Source organism: Amblyomma maculatum, chromosome 6 (assembly GCF_055883805.1).
Source record: "Amblyomma maculatum isolate TAMU_Amacu chromosome 6, ASM5588380v1, whole genome shotgun sequence".
NCBI lineage: Eukaryota > Metazoa > Arthropoda > Arachnida > Ixodida > Ixodidae > Amblyomma > Amblyomma maculatum.
The window spans coordinates 52,888,860-52,914,191 of record NC_139349.1 but is presented as its reverse complement, the minus strand read 5'-3'; the positions used below and the strand labels follow the sequence as shown (position 1 = coordinate 52,914,191).

At 47.7% G+C, this 25,332-nt stretch overlaps 1 protein-coding gene across 1 annotated transcript in view; it reads left to right on the top strand.

The window, feature by feature from the left end:
- Positions 1-5: 5 nt before the first annotated feature.
- Positions 6-25,332, top strand: part of LOC146185736 (uncharacterized) — a 133,169-nt gene continuing 107,842 nt past the window's right edge. Inside the window, exon 1 of the mRNA XM_084606659.1 lies at positions 6-455. Coding sequence (XP_084462785.1) covers positions 383-455 — 73 coding nt within the window. The 5' untranslated portion in view covers positions 6-382. The remainder of the gene's footprint in view (positions 456-25,332) is intronic.

Here is a 25,332-nt window from a genome sequence, read left to right as displayed (position 1 = left end):
ACGGACGACGACGATTTCGGCGGCGGGCGCACACGCGCCCGACCGATGGAGGCGGCACACGGCAGCGCACAGTCAGCTGAGAGCGCCGCGTGTGTCGGCGCTCGCGAGCACGCCGCAGCCACCACCACAGGTGTTCCGGTCCCGTGGTTGGGCTTCACTGCTGGGCGCGCTCTAATCTTGGCTGCCCCGTAGGCCTCGGAAAGCTTTCTTAGCCCTGTGTTAACAGACAGGAAGAAGGCTGCGCGCTATCCAAACCGATTTCCCCTCCGTCGCGACGGGGGTGGGTTGAGGCGACGCGGCGACATGCTCCGGACTTGGCAGAGCGCATTCTGTGCTCCCGGTGACAACAGCGTCTAAGGAGCCCCTCACGGACTTGGAAGACATGCGGTCCAGATCTGGCGTCGGATACTGGGCGGTGCTGCTCCTGTGGGCCACACTGCTCCTCATCAGTCCCGGTGAGCCCGCGTGTTCCCTTAATGCGCTCAGCGTTCGACTTGTCACTTTCACAGATCACTTCTCCGTGACAGTGACGGGGTGTTTTTAATTTCTTGTCATATGAGGCCGAGGGTGAACGCAACATGTTTACTTGTTCGTCTCGAGTTGGCGCTTGAAGATTTTGATGACAGCAGCACGATGACATGCGGCCGAATGGGTTGGAAACGACCGTGAAACTTGGAACGAAACCGACATCAAGCGATGCGTGTGCGCGTGTTCGAACCACGAGTAAACGACTCCTTGGCGAAGGTTTTGTTTTCGAAATATAATAGATCACCTTTTTAAATTTCAGCACTGCCGTGTCTGCGGGGAGTTACGCCGGCAAATACTCATTGTCTTTTAACGCTGCGCTTTTCCAGGCTGTGTTCCGAACTCGCAGAACAATTCGTTTGTTTTCTTCAGATCTAGGCATACAATGGTATTTGTCGCGATTCAACTCACATTCTCTGTTAATTTTTAAAACTATAACTCAATGAAAATAACTCTTCAATAATAGGGCAGTACAGGGTCCTAGTATACGGAGGGATGTGATTGAAGTTGCGTAATTTTGAACACCTTCACGCCTAGTCTTTAATGAGCTTTTTATTTATTTGTAACGACGACGCGCGAGACCAAGTTTATTTACATCATGTCTGCAGCAATTTCGTGCTTTATATCGAGCAGCTTATGGTAATATTTGAGGCGAAATAGAGTAGCAGGATACTCTAATTTCTTTTTCTCTCGTCAATGTTACGTAGTTTGTGCAAAACATTACCGTCGCACATCCCACAGAGCACAATTATCGAAGCTCTGTAAATGCCTGCGTGAATGTTGTTAGCGTATGTTTTCACTTCCCTGTTAGGTCATTAACAGCTTACTGCACGTATGTTACGTAAAACGCACTTGCTCGAAAAGATTGTCTTGTGCTGTTTGACAGCTCTTTTGCCGAACTTAGAAAGGGTACGTGTTACAAGAAGCGCGTTGCGACCGCTTTAACTTCTTGGTTTCCCTTTTTTTAATTTGACTTGTTGGTTCTCACCAACAAACTCTAACAACCGTCTAGTTATATTTCAGAACCTTTATGGGGGGGGGGGGGGGGGGGGGATCTGGTATGGGCACTTATGGTTGTTGTATTATTATTACGCTCATTCTTCTTTTTTTTTTTTTTTTTTTTTTTTGGATTGACAAGAATGAAATCTTGATATAAACGACATTTAATTTATAGCATTGCACATGAATCGGGAAATGAAACTGGGCTCTTTTGCATTATTCCAGCCCAGCGGCAGGCAGTGTTTAGGTTGATGATACTAGCTTTTCTGGCATAACTCTTTTCCTTTATATCTCTGTTCATACGACCCTCACTGCGCTCAGGTTTTTCACTAAACCTAAAATTGCGTTTACACGTCCCCCCTTTTTTTTTGTTCACGAATGTCTTAGAGTTTTCCTATCTCAGTATGAGCATTTATATTATCACGCAGGATGCGTTTATAAAGTAAAATTAACGAAAACTTAGAACCTAGTGTCTACCAAAGTTTTCTAGCTGCGCTTATGCCGGTAAATTTGTTTTTATGAGTAAAGTATTTTTGAATAAAAATGCGCACTGTGTTCCTTAAGCTGCAATTTCAAATTTCAATACTTTCGCCGTTGTTTTTGTATGTGGGATAATAGAACGCGTGGCTTGTAGCCAACATCGTAAAACGCGCTTGAACTAGGGAACCGACAGAAATAAAGAGCGCCGTCCAAGCAGTTCACTCGTTAACTGTGTTCGTTAACTCCTACTTAATGCATGTGATCTGGCTAACTCGTCCTTAATGCCTGGTCTGCTTCTCTCAATAGCATACTACAGAGTCATCTAGTTCGAGCCTCGCCTTTAGCCTTAGCTGTAGAGCGATAGTTTCGTATTAGGAAGTTACTGGGTTCTGATTCCGGCACCAGCGGTAACCTACCCATTTATCCCAATAAAAACGAAATTAATACAGGCTCGTCACTTCTAGGCTCCCGGTTTTCTCTGGAGTTAAACACTTACAGAAAACGTCGGGGTTCCCATTACGAAACCACGTCATGATCCAAATGTACATTAACTAAGGTGCAGTCGAGCTTGCGTCGTGACGAAGTTTTGGCCAGCTGCATTGCTCTGAGACGGATGACTCATAAATCGCCTGGATTAAAGGCTTTTTTAATGTGTGAAAGTGACATGGAGAAGATCGACTATATGCTAACGCGGCAACTTTATTGTAAAAACGAAGCCTCAAAGTTTGAAAGAATTATTATCAAGAGTGACATTTTCTTTTTTCAGGCATGATGCTGTCATTTAAGAATATAGAACTTGGACGGCGTCATAAACGAAAAAAAAAAAAATAAAGAGGGGTCTGCTCAACGACACCTGGTAAACTTAGGAGGGGTATGTCAATAAAAGATTACAGATCATGCAATGATGAATTCCGGTGGGAACCAAAGTAGAAAGATAAGGAGGAAGGGGCAGAAAAGAAGTACCTTCTGCCCTTCCGCGGAATAAGAAATAGCTTTGAAAATTTTGCGTTTGTCTAACGCCATGTGTACTGTAGTGAACGCACTAATATTAGAAGGTAGAATGCAATAAAGCATGCAAAATGTCAAAAATTTGGTTGAAAAATAATATTTAGGTCGTGATGCAGTTACGATGTATGATTGCGCTGTCGATTGGCGACTGCTATCCACTGCGCTAAATGAGCATCGTTGTTGAACTGTTTTTTGCTTTTTTTCTTTTTTGTTACGCTGTTCGATCTGTTTAGACGTAAGTTATTGCCCACGTAAACGAGCCGGTTCAGCTTTGTGAGCAAAAAAAACATAATACGAACTACGGTATACCTCTGAAAAATGGCACTGCTAGGCCACGCGGGCAGGTTTATAAAGCTTCGTTAAAGCAGAACTTTATATATGGGCCTGAGGATCTTTTACATAATGCGGTAACTTGGGACCATGTGCTAAAGATTACGTGTGAGATAATGGAGGCACAAATTAAGCCATTAGTGATTAAGCGAGTAGAAAATTGCATGTACATGAAAGAGGATACGCAAGGCGAGCCGCAGATGGGATTCATTAACGCTGTTTTCTTATACCGTTAAAGGTGGAGCTTGAGTGGGGTATGATCTCCTCCTCTCCCTCTCCTACTAATCGCTATACACCTGCTGTAGCGATGGCATTAAAACAAAACAGTTGGTGCTTATATATGTCGTGGATAAATAACTACGATGAGTGAAGAAGGACAGGCAAATAATTGGAAAAAGAGTACAGAACGAGAGCTCTAGAAGGAAGTTAAGACATTTAGAGAATACAAAAAAGCACTTACCGGGTCTGCAGGTCTGGGCCTCTCAGTAGGGAACAAAGCTGAATTTCGCAAAAAAAGAAAAAAAAAAAGGAAAGTAATGTTAAAACATCTAAAAGAAGAAATAAATGTCTAGTAATTATTTTACGGAGCTCATTTGTTGAGCTGTTAGTAGAAGCAAGACCGCACAAGAAAACAGCCGCTGAAAGGCACAACCATTTTTCGCTTGTGTGTGAGAATGAAAGAATGAAGACTCGGGCGATCACGATAACTCCAAATGCACAATCTGTAGGTGAATAATAATAGGAAACAGAGTTTACAGTAAGCTTTCTGATCTCCCATGACGTTTATTTCACGGCAGCATAAGCTTCGACAACAACTGACTTCCGCTAACAGTGTCTATTTTCAGAAGTAAACTTCGCCTCTGCACACAGTGATAAGGCAGCAAAGCCAGCTTGTCAGGCGAATACATTTTGCAACAGCTGAGAACAAAACATTTTTATCATGTTATGACCTGACTCTATTCGGTACGCTCCATTTTTTTTTTCTGAAGCATGAGGCTTGAACGAGAACCGAGTGCTTTAAATGAGCGACGTTAGCTACTCCTATAAAGGTGAGGAAAAAGGCAAGGTAATAAATTTGTCCTGATTGGAGAAGGAAACAACGGTAGACTAGAGCAGTTTGTCTCACCGAATCAGCAACACTGATGGGAAGGACTCCTCGGCATGGCAAATGCCTTTGTTCGTTGAACGTACGCTGCGGCTCCAGCATGCATTGCCATTTTGAATTTCACGCCTACGGATATGCTGCCTCGACAGCTTGGATTTATCTGCCACTCTCGAAATCGAACAGTAAAGCTTCTGACTCGTCGCGATGAGTGATGAAGGCACACGGAGAGGACAGATTGCAGCTGGAGTAAGTGAAGCGTCAGTAGGAGGAGATGACAGTGAGAACCCCTTGGCTGATGACAGAAGGAAAAAAAAAACACAAGTGAACAATGAACAGGCAAGCATCTCCGTCACTCCCTACACTTTCCGTTTGAGAAACCTACAAAACACCCGCCTCACTACCCGCCTCTTTCTTATTTAGCTACTACCTTCATTTCTTTGCTTACAGCGCGGTTCAGGTATCCACTGAGAAGGGTGACAGATACTGCGCCTTTCTTACCTGTAAACCAACGTACATAATTCTACATTTTCGCCGCCTTCTAAAGAAGTCGATGCCCAGAGACCGTTCACTCTCCGTCGCCATTTTTCTCCACATTTCATTCTGTTTCGCTTTATTTGCGTGGATGATTGCGCCTATTAGCGGCTCGGTACGTGGAAAAGAATGGGGAGCAAAAACAAATATGGCATGTGCGCGAGTCCTAAGCGGGTCTTGCCTCTCAAAAGGTGTGCATATGTTAATATATAGAGAAATAAAGAGAGACACATAAAGGACAATATAGGGGAATTGGAAGGATATAGATACTAATAAGGAAAAAGGTAAAAAATAAAAATAAAATGATCACGAAGAAAGGCAGAAAAAAAGGAAGAAAGATAGGTAGAAAAAAATTGGAGGGAGACTAAGTTGCGCTTTTAAAGTGAAACTTACTAGCGTTAACGGCTCCCATGTGCGATCCACGAGGATCCACATGGGCTCCCCATGTGGATCCTCGTTCAAGTATATGCACTTTATTACTTCATCTATAATCCCTAATTTTTGCTTATATTATCTCAAAGCTACTGATTAGCATACAGCATAAGCTGCCATACTGTGTGAAAAAGTCCATGCAACATAGATACAAAGCCCGATTTAACGAAACCGTAAGAATGTGTCTGCTCGGCTAAGGCGCAGCATGCTTGAGTCGGGATCCCTAGAATAACGGACGGTTCGATTCTAATCTCAACCTCCCATCGCAGATGAATGCCCCCCCCCCCCCCCCCCCGGCCATGTCACATGGTCTCGTGACGTCATGCAACCCGCGGACCAATCAGTGCCCGACTATGTCACCTTCCTACTGTTAGCTATCAGGGGCATGCCAGTAACTCGGCTCACAAAGCCGGCGCCGGATTTTCTGGAGAACAACTAGGTCTTCAACGCTTCCGCGTCAAAAGATTTATAAAAGAAACAAAAGAACTGCTCGACTAAATGAATGAGCAGTTTCCGGCTGTGATTAAAGTCACTGCCGAGAAAAAATGGCAGGTTTTGTCACGTTCTCTCCTTTTTTTCTCCTTCTTTCTCCTTGGTTAAATAAATGCTGTCTCCATGTTTACCCATGAGAAATAAGCGTTGTTTTCGGTTTCCTACGTTTTCAATTTCAAGGGTGAAAACAGATGCAACATCAAGATGAAGCTGTCTTCGGTTTCATCTTGGCGTTGGTGTCACCCTGAGTCCGCAAGGATAAAGATTAGGTAATGATCTCAATGCTACTCCTTCATTGTATTATCGCTGGGATAGGACTGCTTCATCGCTAAATAAGCGTGCATTCGTTGCACGCGTTATCTGTGATGTTGCGTAACACGTGCTTGCCAGAAATCAGGGTCATCTAAAGGACGTTGTGCAAAAGGTGCAAAAGTAAAATACACCTTTCTCTGAAGGTACGAGGTGAGACAAAAACTGCGATGCGAGCTTTTCGACCGTGGCCACTTACTTTCGGCGAAAGCCGCGGCTGTAAGTTCACCGTGACCGCTGCTGCGAGTCCGCGGTGGCTTCCGTTATTACGTGTTTAACGGCCCGCTATCTGGACGACGCAGTATGCGAGACAGTTGGTTTTATGGCGAGATTTTACGAGTGGCCGAGTTTCACTACTGAGCAGCTGAAGAACGGGAGAAAAAAAAAAAAAAAGAGCTCCACAAAAAGAACCCTTCAGGATCGCAACGAACAAAAGCAATCTTTCTCTACGTCCGTGCATAGGACGCTTTGCCTTTTGTGAAAGGAAAGCGAGAAATAAAAACAATGATTTAGAGACAAAACCAAAAAATGTGACAGTGGTTTTGAGCCCCGCATTGTCTGTTTGTTCTAGACCGTCTTGCCGCAGGAAAGCGAATTGAGAGCGGAAGACTCGCTTCCGCGAGGAAAATAAAAAACAAGAAGAAAGAAAAGAGCAAAGCGGAACGGCTACACAACGAATGCTGAGGCTAGGCGCGGAACGAGACACGGCTCAAAAACGGCTGGTCATTTCGAGAGAGGGACGCGCGCGTCTCTGGCGGTCCAGGCAGCGCGCGTTTGTCGACCGAGGGGTCTGCGCCAGCAACTGCGCTTCGTCTTCGCCACCTCTTTCGTGAGCGCATCCCCGCGCCTCCTGCGGAGCACAATTCCCCTTTCAGCACTAGGGAAGCCGGGAATAAAAGTGCGCGAAAAACAAAATAATTGAAAGGAGCACGCTTGGCTTCGAGGGGGATCGCCAGCGTAGAGCAAAGTACACGCACGTTCATGCGTCGCCGTAGAGCAGCGGCAGCAGAATGGAATGGACGGGACGAGCGACGGGGCACAGACCGCGGCTGCTGCTGTTGCGATGGGGGCGGAGAGGGAAGCCGTTTCGACGGCCGTTTTCGGGACGGCCGCTGCCTGCGGCGGCCAGCAGAGCAAGCACGATAAGCGGCCCGAAACCATAAAGCCACGCGCGCCCGTGGATAATGAAAGGAAAACGGCGGCCGCGGTGCTCTTCCTAACGTGCACCTCGAGTGCCCGTTGCGGGGAAAGGGAAGGACCTGGGGTGCGCGATGGTTTCGGGGCCGCAGTCCGCATAATGGCGGTCACTTAGGGAATACCAGACAGTAAGGGGGGAGGGGGGTGCAGTGGTGTGCTGTTCGCCTCGGGCCCTGCCGCGTCAGTATGGGCCTCGCGTGAGCCTCCTTGGTCGTCCGCGGCGGCCGCTGGCCGCGGGAGTGCAATGGGGATTCTCGCATTGTGGATTCCCGTTACGCGCCATCGTCACGGGGCCCGTCCTCTGTCGGCGTCGCCGCCTCTGCGATCGATGCGGTGAATCGCACGTCCGTGTGTGCGTGTGCCACACGCGGTTGCTACCGCCGTTGTCCGTACGGCGGTGTGCGCACGCCTCGTCGTGCGTGTCGCGTCCGTGCCCGTCGTTTTCACTTAGCCCCCGCTGCGTCAACATGACGGCGGAGGCCTCTCGGGCGGGAAAGGAAAGACAGGAGCACGGGAACGCTTCCCCTATACCTAGCTTGGCGGTCCGGTCAATCGACCCGAGGCCGGCAAACCTTGGCCAGCCTGCCCTCTTCCGTCGATCTCTCTCTCCGTGCGTTCCTGCCGAGCACTATTCTTTTACTGCGTCTTTCTGTACCTTTCCTTCAGTCTCCCTGTGTGTCCAGTGCTGCTGTCCTTTGTCGCTCTTTCTGCCGGGCACGTACGCACGTATACATACAAGAACGCAACGGGCCGATTATTGTTGCTTCGGAAGAGCAGGTGCTCGACTCAAACTGGTCCGAGGGGTCCATTCGCCAACCGCTTGCGTGAGCCGCGCGGTACTGGACGACTTCCTCCTATGAGGACAGGCACCGCCTCTCCCTTTCTACTCAACCCGAACACGTACCTCACCTTCATCATACTCTTGTTCGTTTTCTCCGTACGTTGGTTGTTCCACTGCCGAGTGCTCGTTTATACAGGTCTGAAATAACCAGCCGCCAGCGTACGAAACAATAGAGAGACGGAGCCGGAAACAAATGATTGGTTCTTCCATATCGAGGTGTTATTGCATTCGTGCGGTTCCCGAAGTACCTTTTCCACGTGCGACCTCCCTTCCGTCTTTTCCCCAACAGCCTCCGGGTCGTTCTGCGCCTCCCGCCCCTGCCCACCTCCATTTCTTATTATTATTTTTTTTAGCGTACCTCCGCTCGTGCCTCGAGCCGCTTGATTTTTGCCCGATGCACGCTTTGCTTTTGCTGTAGCGTTTGTCTGCGCTCTGTTGTGCCGCGCTCTTAAAACAGCCCAGAGCGTATAGAACGTAAAGTCGTTTTGTGTCTTCATTTCCGGCTTTAAATGCAATTTCTTTCGGCGACAGGGCCGTCTTGGGTCAAAGCCACTTTGTTTTTGGATCTCACGGCAAACTCTGATTGCAAAGTGCGGGATTAGATTTTCTCAGTCAACTCTGATCCTCGCGCAGTTTTAAGCGAGATATACCTGCTCTTGAACCTAATACCTCGCTTATTTCTCTCTTGACTGACGTTTCTCGACAGGGCGGAAAAGTGGCATTAAATTCAGGCTAGCGATGGTTTTTAAAACAAATTTTAGGTAGAAACATTTTTTTATTCGTAATAGGTGTTGTATTGGAATGCGAGAGAAAGAGTTAGTGTATAGGAGAGGCTGCGTTGGGAGCTTGCTGCTGAAACTGCATTGAGAAAAGTATATGTTGTTCTTTATAATGCCTAGCAAGAATCGAAGTGGAATAATCGTCATTGTTTGCTATACACTTTGCCCCAAACTGTCCGGCATCTAATTGAAATGAAAATTTGATGTGCATTTCTGCGATAATCTGCGGGACAACAGCACTTCTCCTTATCGTCATGTGCTTGAGTATATATCAAAGTTAACCATTAGTCCATTACTTAACAGCGCGAAAAAACGAGGACGTTAACCCATACAACTGAGCGCCGACTTTCAACTGAAGCCTTTCTTGAGATGTTGTTGCAGGAAGTTTAAGATAGGATAAGTAGTTTTTTTGTGTGTGTATTTTGGCGGGATTATGTATAAATGTCATTTGTGGTAATAAATCTTCAGCTGAAAGTCAGCGCTCGTGTTGTTGTGTGTGGTAACGTCCTCGTTTTTTCACGCTGTTAAATAATGGATAACAACCACTCGCCCAGCTCCCTGTTTTTCTTAAAATCAGAGGTAAATGATGCTGGAAAGTTCTAAGCTATAGAGAGAAGATGAGTGGAAAGGAAGTGCAAGCGCACCTAACGCGCCATCTGCATATTTGAGGTGAAGATATATATGCGAGAAATGCAGATGATATAACAATAGAAACAAAGTGGCACATTGCGCTTGTTATCAGCTTCAAAATTTCACTTAGGTTTGTTTCATTCCTGCTACCAATCCCGTTTTCAGGGCACACGTGTTCTTTTGGCAAGTCTATAGCTATAGCTATATGTACACAATCAGTTAAATCTGAGCGCTAACGAAATACGCCTATTCCTTCTGGCTAATGGGTGACGGTAACGTGACGAGACGGTGAGCAAAAAGGCGATAGAACATTGCGGATTTTTTTCTTCTTGACAATCGTTTCAGAAGATGTAACGAAGAAAAAAAGAAAAAAAAAAGAGAGAAAACGATAGACGCAAACCAAGAACAATAGCAAAGAATGACCGAAAGCTAAGAAATGGCTCCTCTGTGCGATGCGTCTTCTTTAACCTCTCCTTTCGTCGACTCTCGACCGCTGTCAGGAAACAGCCACAGACAGCAGTTCTCGGGGCCAGCGTGGAGAAACGAGAGAACTGCTTCCAAGGGCAGGACGGCCCGTCTTGCTGACGTGTCATGTAGCCGCGGGCAAGAAATGCTGCTTTGCACTTCTGAGCCCGCGGCCTAACCTGAAAACCCGGCGGCAGCGCTATCGCGCTCGTTTGTTACAATTAGTGGCCCGAAATGGAGCTCGTGTATATAATAAATGTGAGGAGCGTTAGCGAGCAGCCGTTTTGGGAAAACGGCTTAGAGGTCGCATCGCCTTTTCGCGGGGCTGGATGGAGGCAAAGCGGTAGGCGTCATTCACAGGATATGCGTGCGTATGCGGAAGCTCGCAGTTTCCCTTGACGTCGGAAATTTTCGGAAAATGGGCGTTAACGAAGCGATACTGGTCTCTCTTTCGCACAGGCTTAAAGCTTACGGTCATGAGAAAGAAACGATGTATATTGCATCAAGATTTCGGTTATTTTAAAGTGCAATCATTCAGAACCCTCCACAACAACGTCCATCATAGCCTGAGTCATTTTGAGGCGTCAAACTCTATGAATGATAAACAATAATCAGCTTATGGCTAATGTTTTAGGCGCGATTGACACAAAATAGGAAATAGAAAATAAATATACAGGCCTCATTTCTTGCACTCATTGTGACGCCGTGATTTGTAGTGCCTGTTCCTAGGCCGTAACCGTACGAGTTTCAGCTAGCATTCCGTCGCACGTTTTTGTCCAACCGAACTCCTCATGTGCAGTAGGGACGCAAGGCGTTTGTCGAATGCTTTAACGCGACAGCATGTTAGCCGTCCGTTTTGCTGAAAACCCGGTGCAAATAGTGTTGTCTTTGGAGACGTTCTGAGCTAAACATCGCGAGGACGCCTCTGGCTGGTGAGATTTTACAGGAGGCGGTTGTCAGTGGATATGACTTGGACATGACCTGGCACCGATTCATCTGCGTGTTGTTCGACGTCAAGAAACTACGTGACACGGCCGAGTTTGCAGGAGCTCTTTACGGAAGATGAGCTAGATGGCGATCGATCTCGGGGCCCTCGGATCACGAGTCGGACACGCTATAGCCCTAGGCCATGTATACGTATGCCCGTAGTACCCAAAAATGTGGTGCAACAAACACAATCACATGAGTAGAGAACACAACACAGGCGCACACTACCAACTGTAATATGGAACTGAACACGCACTTCCTCTTCACCGCTCAACTACAACATCCTCTTCTACACCCAAGTACATCTTCTTCACACAACTCTTCTTTGCCAAGCCGATAGTAGCACAATCATCTCAGTAGAGCACATTGTCCCAGCATGACAGTCACAAATTCTACACCCAAGTACATCTCCACACATCTCTTCTTTGCCAAGCCCCTCAAGCTGTTATTTTGAGGTATGCCCGTACGCCTTGCTTAACGCAGGGCTTTATATCTATGTCCGGGGGTCTTTCACTTAACGTGGTAGATTAGGACTGTATGCTAATAAGCGTATGACGAGATAACGGATGCAAACATTTAAAAACCCGTGATTAAACATAGACATTCTCTGCTAATACTAGCACTGAAACGACGGCTTACAAGAAGACCGTGCGAAACCTTATAAATCTCCCTCTCCTTCTTTTCTCCCGGTGACCTACACCAGTTCTAATTTTTGCTTCCCCGTTGCTGTCGTCATTCGAAGAATGGCCACTATCCTTCTCCGTTTCTTCTCCGCTATTGATTAAAATGTCTGCTCCGTTCGGACAGCCATGCGTGGCCAGCTCTCTGCAAGGCATATATGCACACTGTCCCTGGTCATCGCGTGCGGCCAGTGCGTTCGCGTCCCCCCAAGTCTTCCCCTTCTCCTCTTTTTGGAAGCGCTCGCGAAGAAGCGCGGGCGCCTGTGTTTGCTGTCCTCAAACAGACATGAATTCGGGAACTTCTTTCGCGCTCATTGGCGTCCGTGAATGTCGCGCCCGGCCTCGCTGTTTGTCCAACGAAAACAGAGCGCTGCGCGGCCGCTGTTAATGCCTGCTCCCTTCGCGGGTTGCCCAGTAATCCAATGCGCGAGATTGGGGCGCAGCGCTCGCCTCCCAGCCCGCTCTTAATCACAACGCTGTCTTCTGCCTCCAGAAGGCCGAAGACAGTCGCCGCTACTTGTGTGCCCACAGCACCGCACGTGCGCGCAAGATGCGGGCGCCTTTGCAAGCCGCGTCACTTCAGCTACGTTGCTCGTATTTCTTTGTTTCTGCCTGCGTTGCGTCGAGATCTCTGGACTTCGTTTGGGGTATTACACTCGCAGCCTTATTTTCCGGTGCGAAGGTGAAGGGCAGACTAATGAAAACAAATGACTTCGTTGTTTTTTTTTTTTTTATAAAGTCGAGATTGAATGGAAACAATGAGTAGTTTGTAATCTCTAATGGCTTTGCCATTATCAGCACCATTCAGATTTACCGCACTGATGCGAGATGCGGTTGCGCGGCAGTTGGACACGTCGTAATTTGAAGGCTATCATATACCACAATGGAGTCACCATTTCCTATTTGTAATTAACCATATCTTTAGAATAATACGAAGATACAGTTTTCGACAAAGCATCTTCAGCTACACAGAACTTCCAGCGTATTTTATGTCATGCGTATTCAGCGCCTCTTGATGCACATAGAGGCTTGTAGTTTGCTGGCTAGTAGTTTGCCATCTTCACTCTAACTAATTAGAGCACCTGGACTGTACTGAACTATCCGTGGCGTATGAGTTGAAGAATACTTTCAGTTGCTATTCAGCTTTTTGTGCCTCTTGAATATATAGTATGCAAACCTCGCGACATACTCTCTTTTGATTAGACAAACCTGTATACTGCAAAGCTATAGTTTGTCAGCGTATCCTCTTATCTCTTTATATTACGGTACTGGGTGGTATGACGTTCTCAATTATTTTCTTTTCTTTTTTTTTATTTTATTACTTGACGTAGCCCCGCTCTCTGAAACTCTTTTGTCGCTCGTCCAGAATGCCGAGAAAAAAGCGCTGTGTATGCCAGCAACGAACCAGAAATGTCCAGCGTAAATTGCACTGATAATGATCGCTTCTATCGTTTCTAGAGCATTATAACTGACCGATAGGCCACAAGTTAACGACTCGTAGTCTTAAAAAAAAAAAAAAAAAAGAAAAACATTCTGTAACGGAAGGATATTATCGACCTTCTAGTTTCTACTTCAGCATATTTTCTTTCTAAATCAATAGTCCAAAACTTTCCTTTACATAAAGCAGCCGCCATAAGCGGTGTTGCACAGTTTCAGATTTACTGCTGTAAGGGATTTTACCTTGAAAGGGCGCTGAGATAGGGGCTGTTAAACGCTGTTTTCCTCCCTATTTTCATTCCAATTGAGAAAGAGAGCGATGTGTTGACAGTTTTGGCAAGTGTCATTCTGCCATACTAATGGAGCAGTTGATCGCCAAACTTAGATTGCCTGCGACAACAAATGCATAACTACTACAGCGGCAGTTAACGGAAAACAAACAGCCTTTCACTAGAAGCATTTTGCAGTCAAATTAAGAACTTAGCAAAGCAGCCGGAGGTTACGAGGTCACAGTCGAGAAGACACTGTTACCCTGCTCGCTGTTTTGGAAAGCACCATTTACCAACTGGCCCGGTTACTTGCGGTGATGTAATTGAGAACAGCTCCACTAGTTATTCGAAATCGGCCACTGAAGCCATTATCATTATCGCATTTCTATAGTGCCAAGTCGGCATTCAAGATTTGCACTGCTAGTGTACACTCTGGAATAGTTTCTCGATCTGGCAGACTGATTCCTGCGTCGCTTCTCAACTTAACGCGCCAGCTACTGTTTGCACTAGTTAGTTTCAACGCATTGAATAACGTCGGCGTCGAAAACTAGGTCACGCTGGCCGCGCGCTGTCTCGCCAGCTACTATTATTGAACTTTGAAGCGGCCTTAACGATCTTCCGGCGCCGAAAAAGCGGGCCGAGCCTGCCGATATGAGCGAGCCGCTGCGAAGAACGCAGCTTCTAATTTCCACGCTCCCGGGTTCTGCTCTCCGGGCTGCTCTCCGAACGCTGGCGGGAGTGCGATGTCACGCCACTGCCCGGCAAACAAAAGGGCACCGCCAGGATATACACGGGAGCAGTGCATACACGGCCCCTGCTCGAGCCTTCATTTCCCGCGGATTCATTTGGGATGCCAATGTTTGTTTATTGCCGTCGCCAGGGAAGAGGGGTAGAGGAATCAGGCGGAAACGAAGGCGTCGCCGTTCTACACCGAAGCAAAGTTTGAGCTTTGTTCCTCGTGCCGGTTCCTCCCGTTTGTTTTCATTTGCTTATATTTGTTTTTGTCTCGAGGCCAGCTTCGCGGAACAGAAGCCAGCGAAGAAGGTTGCTATGTACGCCTCCTCTGCATGGCGCGCTCTGTGCTTGGAGTGACTTGCCGCCACAGCTGCGGACTAGGGCCTTGTAATAGGCTGAGAAGCCTCGCGCTCTCGGCGACAGCGCCAAACCACGAGCCTGCTGCGAGTAAACAAAAAGAAATTGCGCTGCCCTCCCAGTCACAAACAACAGAGAGGAAAGCGCTGCTGACGAACGGTCGGGGAGCAGAAGCCGTTGAGGGGGGAAAAGAGAGAATTTGGATTTCTAATTTCCTACTTGCGTGACTTCGGGACACGGGTCCCGTGTGAGCAGGAGCTATCGCTCGATGCTTGAACTCCTAGAGGGAAAGTGCTAGGAGGAATAACATAAAAAGCAACGAGGAAGAACAGAGGAAAGAACAAAAGGTGAAAAAAAAAAAAGGTTAAAATCGGCTCGATTAAAACGCCACTGGGAGAAGTTCGCATTACTTTGACAAAAAACGACATGCACTAGAGATAGACAGGGAAAGAGACGTGTGTGTATCCGGTAAGAAAAAAGAAAAAAAAATTAAAGGTCCTCGCTAGTGAAGTGGGCAAACGAAGACATGAGTAATTAAGTGGCCCCCTCAAAGCTTTTAATAAATCGATCACCCTTCCCACTAATGTGATACAGGCACTTTGCTTCCGTCGCTGGCTACTAATGAATGGATCGGGAAAATGGTAGTGTCTATTCTTTGCTTTTGAGTGGCTTTGCTTTTTTTTGTGACCAGGTCTCTTCGTTTAAGTTCTTCCTTCTTTTTTGCTTGACGTTTTTAAACCCCACGTGTGGCGGCTGTCGTGACTCACACACATTGAGATTCCGATCAATGCACTTGAGGAAAACATTGCTTCGGTCAGTGCCTGCAAGCGGACGCACTTTGCTTCTTTACTGTCCCCTCTCCGGTCCAGCACATGCAGCCCAGCCCTTCTCAGTCCTTCATCCTGCATTATCGAAGCACCTAGGCGTATAAATCAATCGCTTGATAAACGAGTGTCTATGCAAAACATCACTTTGGCACCCTTTAAGGAAATCAGACTTGACGCACCCTGAAAACTTATGCAGAACCTGGTTGCGGTTAGTACAGAAGGAAAGCTTATATCTCACAAAACTTTTCAGGCACTTGAGGTGGCGCAGGTCATGTTATCGCCCCAAAACACTCGCGTCTCGGCCGCATTTTGGTCGTACTTATTTCGGGTGTAAGCCTACTTTTCGAAGAACTTAGGCGAAAGAAAACTTTTTATTGCGTTTATTGTATTCAATATCTGTTGGAATCGATTGCAGCTATAGCTGGTTGGCGTACTTTGTGGTCGATGATGTCTCGTCTAGTGAGAGGGCCGGCTTGAAAATAAAATGGCAGATAAATTAATATTGCGCGAGGCGCAGGACATGCCTCTGTGTTTTACTTTTCATCAAAGGAAAAAATTGAATTGAGCTGTCTTTCCTTTTCTGCCCACTTCATGCATTTTCAACGAATTGTGAAAAATAGAAGGAGCAAATAAAAACCTGGATGAAATCCAAAAGTAAAGCAACGCAAAAATTAAAAACCGAGATCATAAAAGAAATGAGAAATCGCTGCCGGATTCTTCGATTTCTTCTGCCTGTTCTGTTTAGAACGTTTCATCCTCTTTCTCATGCACATGCGTGCTTTCTGACTATTCGTCAAACACGTGTTTCCTGGAATTCCAGACAGACAAGGGCCGCTATGTTGAGGCAGGGGGGGAAGGCGGCTGCGGCTGTAAGAGCTTTGCCTTCGAGACGCTTCGACAGTGGCGCGAACGGCTTTCGACAGAACTCTCTATAGAGGGCGTAAGGCCGCGGGGGTGACTTTCTTCCTGTTTCAACTTTTATTGATTGTTTTTTTCCGACATTCCTTCCGTCCCCTCCGTTTGGCGCGGATTTTCGTAACACATCGTTCAGACGGTGGCCTCGCACCCCACCGACAAAGGCTGTTGCTGGCTTGCTTGGTTGACTTGTCCCTCGTGTTGCTTCCTGGCTGCTCCATAAATGCGTGCAGCAGCGAAAAAAAAACGGAGCGAATGAAACGGCGCCGCGTAGGAACAGACACGAAATACAGGCACAATACTACTTTGCTTTCAGACGTTCTTTGGTAGCTAACGACGCCTGGTACCTATAAAAAAAAAAGAAGGAAACATTTAATCATTCGGTAGAAATGTGCACTGTGAGTTCTCGGAGAGCCAACTGGTGACGAGGCACTGTCCTAAACACATGGCTCAGTGTGGTAGATACAAACGGCTACGCCCATTACTACAGTGTTTGCGAACACTGGACTCCTCGGGTGATTTGGCAGAGCTTTTGTTCATCCCTCATTGCACAGAACTACCGAAGCGCGAGCGCCGTTGGTCGACGAGGGAATCACCGGAGCATCCATCCTACTCGATCCTCACTCGCGGCACGATAGATCGAAGACTTCGAAGCGACAGAGCTCGTAGCCAGACGCCGCGTATAGTTTATGGAGACGCAATGGGACGCAAAAGAAGAAAAAAGTGGCGTGAGAACCTCCACGCAACGATAGGTCGGAAATATGAAGGCTCAATGATACACAAAGAAACTGCACGAACTACATAAAGTGACAGAGTGCGAGAAGTCGAACTTCTCAGTCGTTTCAAAGGCGCTAAAAGTGTAAAAAAAATAAGGACAAGAGGAAAATGATGTGGGGGAAGAAGCACCTAGCTCAAGACTGCGAAACTGAGCATCAGGCTGGAACGTCGCTCGCGAGAGGAGGTATGGGGACAAAGACATTGAGGACGAAAATGCGACAGAAGAAGAAGACGGAAAAAAAAAATAGAGAACTCTGGAAAGGAGTCAAGGGGCGGACACGGGAAAAGCAAAGAGTTCAAAGGGGGATAGAGCGCGAAGAAGACGACAAAGTGAAAGCCCGCGGAAATACATCAAGCCCTCAGAAACAGCGGGGAGTCGGCGAGGTTCCTCAGCCGGCAACTTTGACAAATGACGGGATAACGCTTTGCCTTATAGAAATCTCTTCCTTCGGAATACCTCGTCGCCCTCTCTTTGTTCTTTCACCGACTGAGGCCGTAGGAACTCCTTTTGTCTCTCTCCTTTGCACGTAAGTATGTGCCGCCACCAGCGCCGTGTATCTGCAATGCACGCGTCGCCAGTTTCTCGCCGCCGCATGTGTCTTATTTCTTTTTAGGAACCCGTGTTTAGTGGTGCGAAGAGCGGCGGCCCCGCGCACTTTATTGCGGGGCAAAGGATTCAGGAGGAGGGGGAGGAAGGGATGAAGAGATAGAGAGAGTAGTGAGGGCGCATAGGCACACACGCGCACGCCTGTGCGCTATTTCTTCGCCGCCGAAGCCGTCTTGTCCTCTAGCAGCCACAGCACCGAGACCGCGTCCTCCATTATGTACCAGGTTTTCCGAACCTCGAGAGCGCGAACCGGCCGAGGAAGAGCGGGTTCGCGCGCGCGACACACTCGCACGCTCGTCTCGAAAGAAGTCGCTTGTTCGACGCTTCGCAGAAGACGACACGGACAGAGCTCGACTGAAGAGGAAGAGATATTATTCTTCGCTGTTTTTTGTTTCCCTCAGCTTGTGCGAGTGTTCGGCACTCGTGTCTGCTTCGCGAGGGTCGCATAGTCAGTGGAGAGGGGGGGGGGGGGGGGGGGGAGCTGTTCGAATCTGGTGTCACGGGGCAGACAGAGGCGAGTTCGCTTGACAGGACGACATTGAAGATGGCGCGGGTGCTAGTAATAATAATAATAAAAAAATCAGGAGGTGCCTTTGACGCGTCCGCATGCGCGGATGGACAGACTGAGCCGGTGCGCTTGCTCTTTTATATTGCGAAATGTGTCGGGGTTCAAGCTCGCTTGTGCGAAATAAGACGGAGGGATGACATGTCGGGAGGTGAGGCCCTCTTTGGTGCGCAAGTGTAGCTGACAGGACGTGTTTCGATGACAATTGAGAGGGGGCGGCGGACAGCTCGGAATTAAAAGAAAAGGCAGGGACGTATAATTTAAGGTAGACGACGTTTCTTCGTGCGTTGCTGGTCTCCTTCTATTCGTCCGCTTCCAGACTAACGTAAAGGTTGCTGAACATTCAGCGGGGGAATAGTAATAAAGCAATGCTTTATGGGAGGGGTTCTTCCATGCACTACAGGAAAATTCTTTGTATAAATCTCGTTACGTACCATTAAGGAATCCTAAGTTACGAGAAATGACAGTTCGCCTTAGTTTTAAACGCAGACCGACATGGGGTTCGGTAACCGACTCTTGATGGTAACAAAATCGGATGGCCTAAAGCTCCATGCGCTTTATCTTGGCAAACTTTCTTGATGATCTGTAATATTCTGTGTGCTCTCATATATAATCCTTGGACTGGTAAACTGCTGTCCTGGCGGGCAATACTAAGGCGAGCGTCCCGAGACCCCGTCCTCTACTTTTGCCAAGCCTCGTGAACATACCGCACCATGTATGCACAGGGATCGGCGTTATAGCAACTATGGTATTTAAACAAGCTTGTGCAGTGAGGAAGGCGTTTATATCCATGATGAAACTCTATGCATTAAAATAACTTTTATATTATGTCAAAATCTTATAGGCTACTGGTCGCGAACATTCAAGCAACAATTTCTGTCTGCATAACGCAGTCTAACTACGGTCACTGCTGAGCATCCTAACGGCACCTGGGTCTTTATCGTCGTCTCTTTATTGCTTTTTATTGCGAAACCAATACTACGCCAGGTCTAACCGCTCGTCGCTGCGTTCCGTGTCCGTGTCCTTATTTAAAAAAAAAAAACAAAAAAAGAAGAAGAACGCTCGGTCACCCGCACTCGACGATTACGACACTTACTAATGCAAAATTTGAGCGAATGCAGCTATTTACATCGCAGAAAAACTGCCGTCTACCCGGAGTGGGAACGAGAAGCATATGCTTCCATTTTGCCAACGGCACACTCGCGCAGTAGCACTGTTCACAGTGGATGGACGATCGATAGATTATAAGAACATCTCTTTTGAAACAAGGGGGGGGGGGGGGGGGGGGGGGGGAGTTCCTACCATGTTCCGCTTTTCCACCCTCTATATCTTGAATGGTCTCATTAAGCCTTCAACTATTTCGTCATTTCAGTTCCTAATGGGATGGATGGATGAAATATATGAGTGTTCCTTTTGAAACTGGGTGGTAGCAGGTGCTATCATGCTCGTTTTCCCCCCTATATCTGATCTATTGTTTCAGATCGGTTAACTATACCATCATTTCATTTATTGAATTTTTGTTTCTACATTACTAACATTACGTCACTTTCTTGCTTTTAAGCCACCAATCTTCCAATCGTTTTTTTGCTAGCTTCCACCGCCGGTTTATTCACCCGGCCACTGGTACCTCTAAACCCCAAAGCTTCAGGAAGAGTGACTGCGTCTGCATCAACTTCCGAATGGATATCATTACATTCGAGTATAATATGGTAAATTGCTTCACTGGAGTTACCACACACAGCACATGCGTCATCTTCATTGTTAAATTTATTTTTGTAGCTGCGTGTTCTAAGGCCCCCTGATCTAGCTTCAAAAAGTAGGGCACTGCCTCTTGAGTTATCAAAGAAAGCTTCCTTCCTGATGTGCCTTTTCCACTTTCGATATAGTTCTACACTCTGTATCTTTTCCATAGAATGTATCCAATTTTTACGTTCTGTGTTTTTCACCTGTTGCTTAACGCTCTTCATTTCTTCGTCCTTGTGACCAGCATACTTACTGGTTAGTTTGCTAGTTATTTTCCTCCATTTTGAGTCAACGTTTTTTAGGTATAGGTATTTAAATACTTTAGCTGCCCACCTGTTACTGTCCAATTTCCTCAGGCGTTACTCGAATAATATTTTACTCTGAGCTTCCCATACTTCGAAAGATGCCCAGCCGATATCTCCCTGTACCGCCTCATTTGTGGTTTTGCCGTGGACACCCAGCGCTAATCGTCTGACGGCTCTCCGATTTATTTCTAATGTCGACTGTACCTCTGATTTTAGGCACAAAACCGCGTTTCCGAAAGTAAGCCCGGCCAGCATAATTCCTTTCCAAATACCCCTCAGCACCTAATAGCTGTCCTAATTCCAAAAGTTTCGGTTCGTTAAAGCCGCGCTCCATGTGTTTGTTCTTCACACCATGTGGTAAGTTAGGACTCGATGGCGTACCATCGCGGTCCGGCCGCAGAAGACGACGGCAGCCTCAGCACATCTGCCAGTCACGCGCACATCGGATTTCACGGCTGCTGAACTGAATGCCGGCGGCGTGCTGTCCCCTTTCCGCATGGCTGAGCGGATCCTGCCAAATATATTTGTGACGACTCATCAACGACTTGTGTCTGTGATTCATTTCCATAACTCTATACGCTTATGATGATGTTATGTGCGAGATAAAAGAGGCAGAAATTAAGGGATCAGTGATTAAGCGGATAGCAAAGTGCATGTACAGACGCCCAGATCGTTAACTGTAACTTGCGAGCAGACGGGAACCATTAAAACTGTCACAAGCAGATCTTCAGTGTCTCCTGAATTTGTTTTTTCTTTTAGCTTGAACGGAATACAAAATTGAATGTAAGTAACGTCTGTAATATGTGGATGTGACTATACTATAGGCATATTGATTGACCAGAATTCATCCGTGCTTTAAGGAGCTCTTTCTGTGGCTCCAAAGAACCTGGCTGTTTATAGCAGCGCGCACGAGCGCACGCGTACGTACAATTTGCAATTTTAGAGTCGAATAGCGCCGTACGATGTAGAGGAGTGCACCAATGAGATATCCAGTAGATACAGGTCATTAGAAATTAGCGGTCGAAGAAGAACAGAATTGCAGAAGCTCCCACGTCTGGCAGATATTCCAAGAACACGAGCGGCCCGCTAATGTCTCTCGAGAGAAAAGTATGTACTATCTTGACATTAGTTGCTCATAGCGCTGAAATTTGAACGCTAACAAGAAACTTAGTTACTCGGATGACAGCCCAATAGATAGAACATGGAGAGGTTGAAAGTAACGTTACCAGACAGTGGCAGAGCCGCTTGGATTAATGATCAAACCGAGTTAATGATACTCGAAATCGTGATGAGGAATAGTACTTGTGCGGGAGAATTAATGCAGAAAGGCATGACCGAAGGCCACTCAGGCTAGTGGAATACAATTCATGAAGAGCAAAATGTCAGGCGAACGATCGTAAGATGACCGTGGACAGCAGGGTGCATGGTTAATTAAGGACTAGTGGAGCTAGCCCTATGTCATGCGGTGGACGTACATCTACTGACGATGATGACGCTCATGACGATAACGATTATGGGCGGTTCTCTTTGCTCTAAGCCAGGCGGGGTCTTAAAGAAAATGGTTCTGCGGCTGACAATTTGAGAAACAACCTCATGCCCTATCTAACTCCTATATTAAGCGTCAAGGCTTTGGGCTGTGCGCCGATCACTCTCCGTTATACTTCACGATTGTTGCTATGTTCCGGTGGTGAGACAGCTTGACTGATATGTAACGGTGTTTATTGTCCGGAAGCGGCAAGTGAGAGACGTCGTAGTGAAGGGCTCCACATTTAATTTAACGGCTACATATGCTTTACCCTGGTCTGACATCGCACAAGACACGAGTGCCTGTCGCATTTCACTTCCATCGAAATACTGTTGCCGCGATCGGTATTCGATACCGCGACCTTATGTTAACCAGCTGAACGCCACATGCATTCAGCCGCCGCCGCTGGATACGCAAAAGTAAAGAAGAAATTTTCATAGCGCTAATCGTCATTCCCCTGAACGCTTCGGTGAGTGGTCACAAAAGTTCAGCTCTCAAAACGAAAAGGAAGAAAGATGGAGATGGTAGGATAGAAGATAACATTTTCTCTTCACCTCTAAATTTGACGACGTTGGCCGTATTCCTTCAAGGTGAATACTGCCATGACATTGCTTTCTACCCCTTATGAGATCTGAGTGTGCCTCTTAGGCCCAAGATATCTGTGAGCTTATAGTATTGAATGGTGCCACGCTCCGTTTTTTACGCAGTGATGGCGGTTCATCGTAAGTGGTGCGAATTTCGTAACTGGGCGAATGCAATCAAGCACCAACGCGGACACATGGACTGTTGCCACGTTCAAGTCTATGGACACATGATAGCTTCCTTCACTCTGCTAGAACATTAATGGCCTCAAAAAATTTAACACAATATCTGATAGCTAAAATACTCACATTCTGCATGTAACGGTAGCAACCACCTCTTTTTCTCTCTCTCTCTTAGACACGAGCGCATACACAAAGAAGGATAAGAATTTCGCATGAGACGAAATCCGAACGGAACAAAGCGAAATCGCTCATTCTGACTTGCAGACGGGTAAAGCTAGCTTTGCCTTTTGGCTAACATATTTATTAAAACACTATGTCTCTGCGACCCTCTCGTCGGTGCTGAACGAACGGAACATATTGGCCATTTCCAGCCCATCCCGAGTCTCGTAAAACAAGCAGCGAGAGAAGCACAGAAAAGCGCGGAGAGCGCCGACAATGCAATTTCGGCACATCATCGCCACTCGCGCCGAGAGCCAGCTACGGAGAGAGAAAAGAGCAGCAAGAGACGAGACGAGATGGGAGGAGAGAGGGAGGGTTTAGCGGTCATTATTCCGGGGCTATCAACATTTCCATTTCAATAGGTTCCTCCGCGACTGCGCGCTACTTATGTAAACGATCATGCGCTCCCGCTTTTACGCACATACGATGCGCAATCATATTTTCGCTGCCTTCGACGACTCCCTAGAGCAGCCAGTGAAAGGCGACACGCCCCCGCCCATCACGGCAGCGGCGCGCCGGTCCTCAAAACGCATCAGTGTCTCTCTCAGGAACGCGCCTCCTTGCTCTCCCTTTGTGAGCGGGCTAGCAGAAGGCATCCTCTCAGCACAGCGCTAACCGGCGTGACCATCGAGGCGGCAGGAGTCAAATGCGCGGAAAAATCTTAGCGAGTGGCCGGATGCGTTGGGCGAGGACAGAGAGGGGAGAGTGTGTAACGAAGACGGAGGCTGAGAGGGAAGCGCAGTAGCAGCGGCAACAGAAGCAACCGAGTCGCTCTCCTGCGAGATGCAAGCGCACCACAAAGGAATGCCCATCACTCGAGACTGTCTCCTTTCAGATCCGTGAGCAGCGGGCGATGGTAATGTGTGAGGCAGCGGCGTCTTATAGCGCACCTCCTCCCATCTTCTGTCTCTCCACCCTCTCTCTCCTTCGCACACAGCGGTACATTGAAGAGATGCTCACTTCCTCTTCCACAAGTCTTATTGCTCTAAGAAGCAACGGAAGCCCTGGCTGTAACGGCGTGCCTCGCGTGAAACGAAGTGGGCAAGAGGCGTCTGGGTGAGAAGGACACTGTTCTTTACAAGGAAGGGAGAAGAAGGGGGAATAATTGTGACAAAGGGCGCTGCGGTGGATCGTACTGGCGGCGGCAGAAAAGCTCCTGCCAGTCGAGAAAATGGCCGTCGGCCACCGAGGAGTGCCGGACGGTCGCGGTGGCACGCAGCGAGCCGGGGGTTCTGGCCTCGCTACGGATGGCTTCTCGCAAGGCGCCAGGCCGACACACCGCCGCCGTCGCCGAAGGGCTGACCCCGATTGCCCGTTTCGAGTGAGCTCCCCCCCCCTTCCCATCACCTCACACCATCGTTCGGTTCCTTGCAAGTCGGTTGCTTCCGCCCCCCACTCTTCTTCCTAGATGGGTTCTCTGGAGCGTAGTCGGTGGCCATTAATTCACCTCATCACGGGAGGTTCGCCTGAGCGCGGCGACTTCGGGAAAGGTGCTCCTTTCTTGTTAGCGCTGGTCGCGTTTGCAGCCGCGCGAGCCTTTTGTCACCCGGTCTTTGCCCGCTCGCTCTTCTGGTACGTTATCTGTGATCCTCTTTCTCTCTTTCGACCACCGTTCGGCCACTGGCGAAGAAGGGTGACCGAGCGCTCGTGCGCAACCAGCCGTGGCTCTGCGAGTCGCTGAGAAGTGCTGGTATAGGTCTGGTCTCGAAGCCACGTACATTTCCGAGTACGCCGCGACGAGTAAGGCGCGTCGTTCCCTGTCTCAACGATTCTGGACTCCATTTCGTCCTTTCTTTTTCTTTCTTTTTTCCACTATCACATGGATAACTGGATCGTCTCCGAGTCGCTTTTCAGACTACCGCATTTGCGAAAATCTTGAACTCTAGCGGCACAGGTTTCCAGTATCTCCCATCGTTTGTTCCACCGGAGATCTCCTCGTCTTTCGCTAAAACACAAATGATGTCGTAGTGACTAAAACTTGACTAGACGTAGCTAGGCACACCTAAAATACCGTTCTTTTTTTAATTATTGAGATTTCTCATATATGCGTGACTCATCTGTTTCGCTGCAGTGCTCTCCGATAACAGATGAGCGACCATGTCTGTGAACTGCCTTGTCTACGATCACTGCAGGCCACTTGCATTTATCACAAGGAGTGCATCACAAGGTGACTCATCGCGTTGCCCTGCACTTGAGCAACAGGTTACCTCTTCCACCTGGGCTGGAGGTGGTGCCCGCGGTACCCCTGGAAATAACTGCTAGGTATGCCCCTAAAGAAATGACTGTCATTACGGTTTCTAGTACCTCCTATTGCTTACTATTTATGGCCTTTACCAGACACGCGCATTTTTCCTCCCCGTAAGGAAACAATGTGGCGTGTTTAGGAACGGCACCATTGCGTGACGTTGCCAAAAACGAAAGAAGCCGGGACAGCGGGAAATATTCAGGTAGGACTAACCTCCCCTTCCCAAGCGGGCATTAGTTTCCGCACATGGAG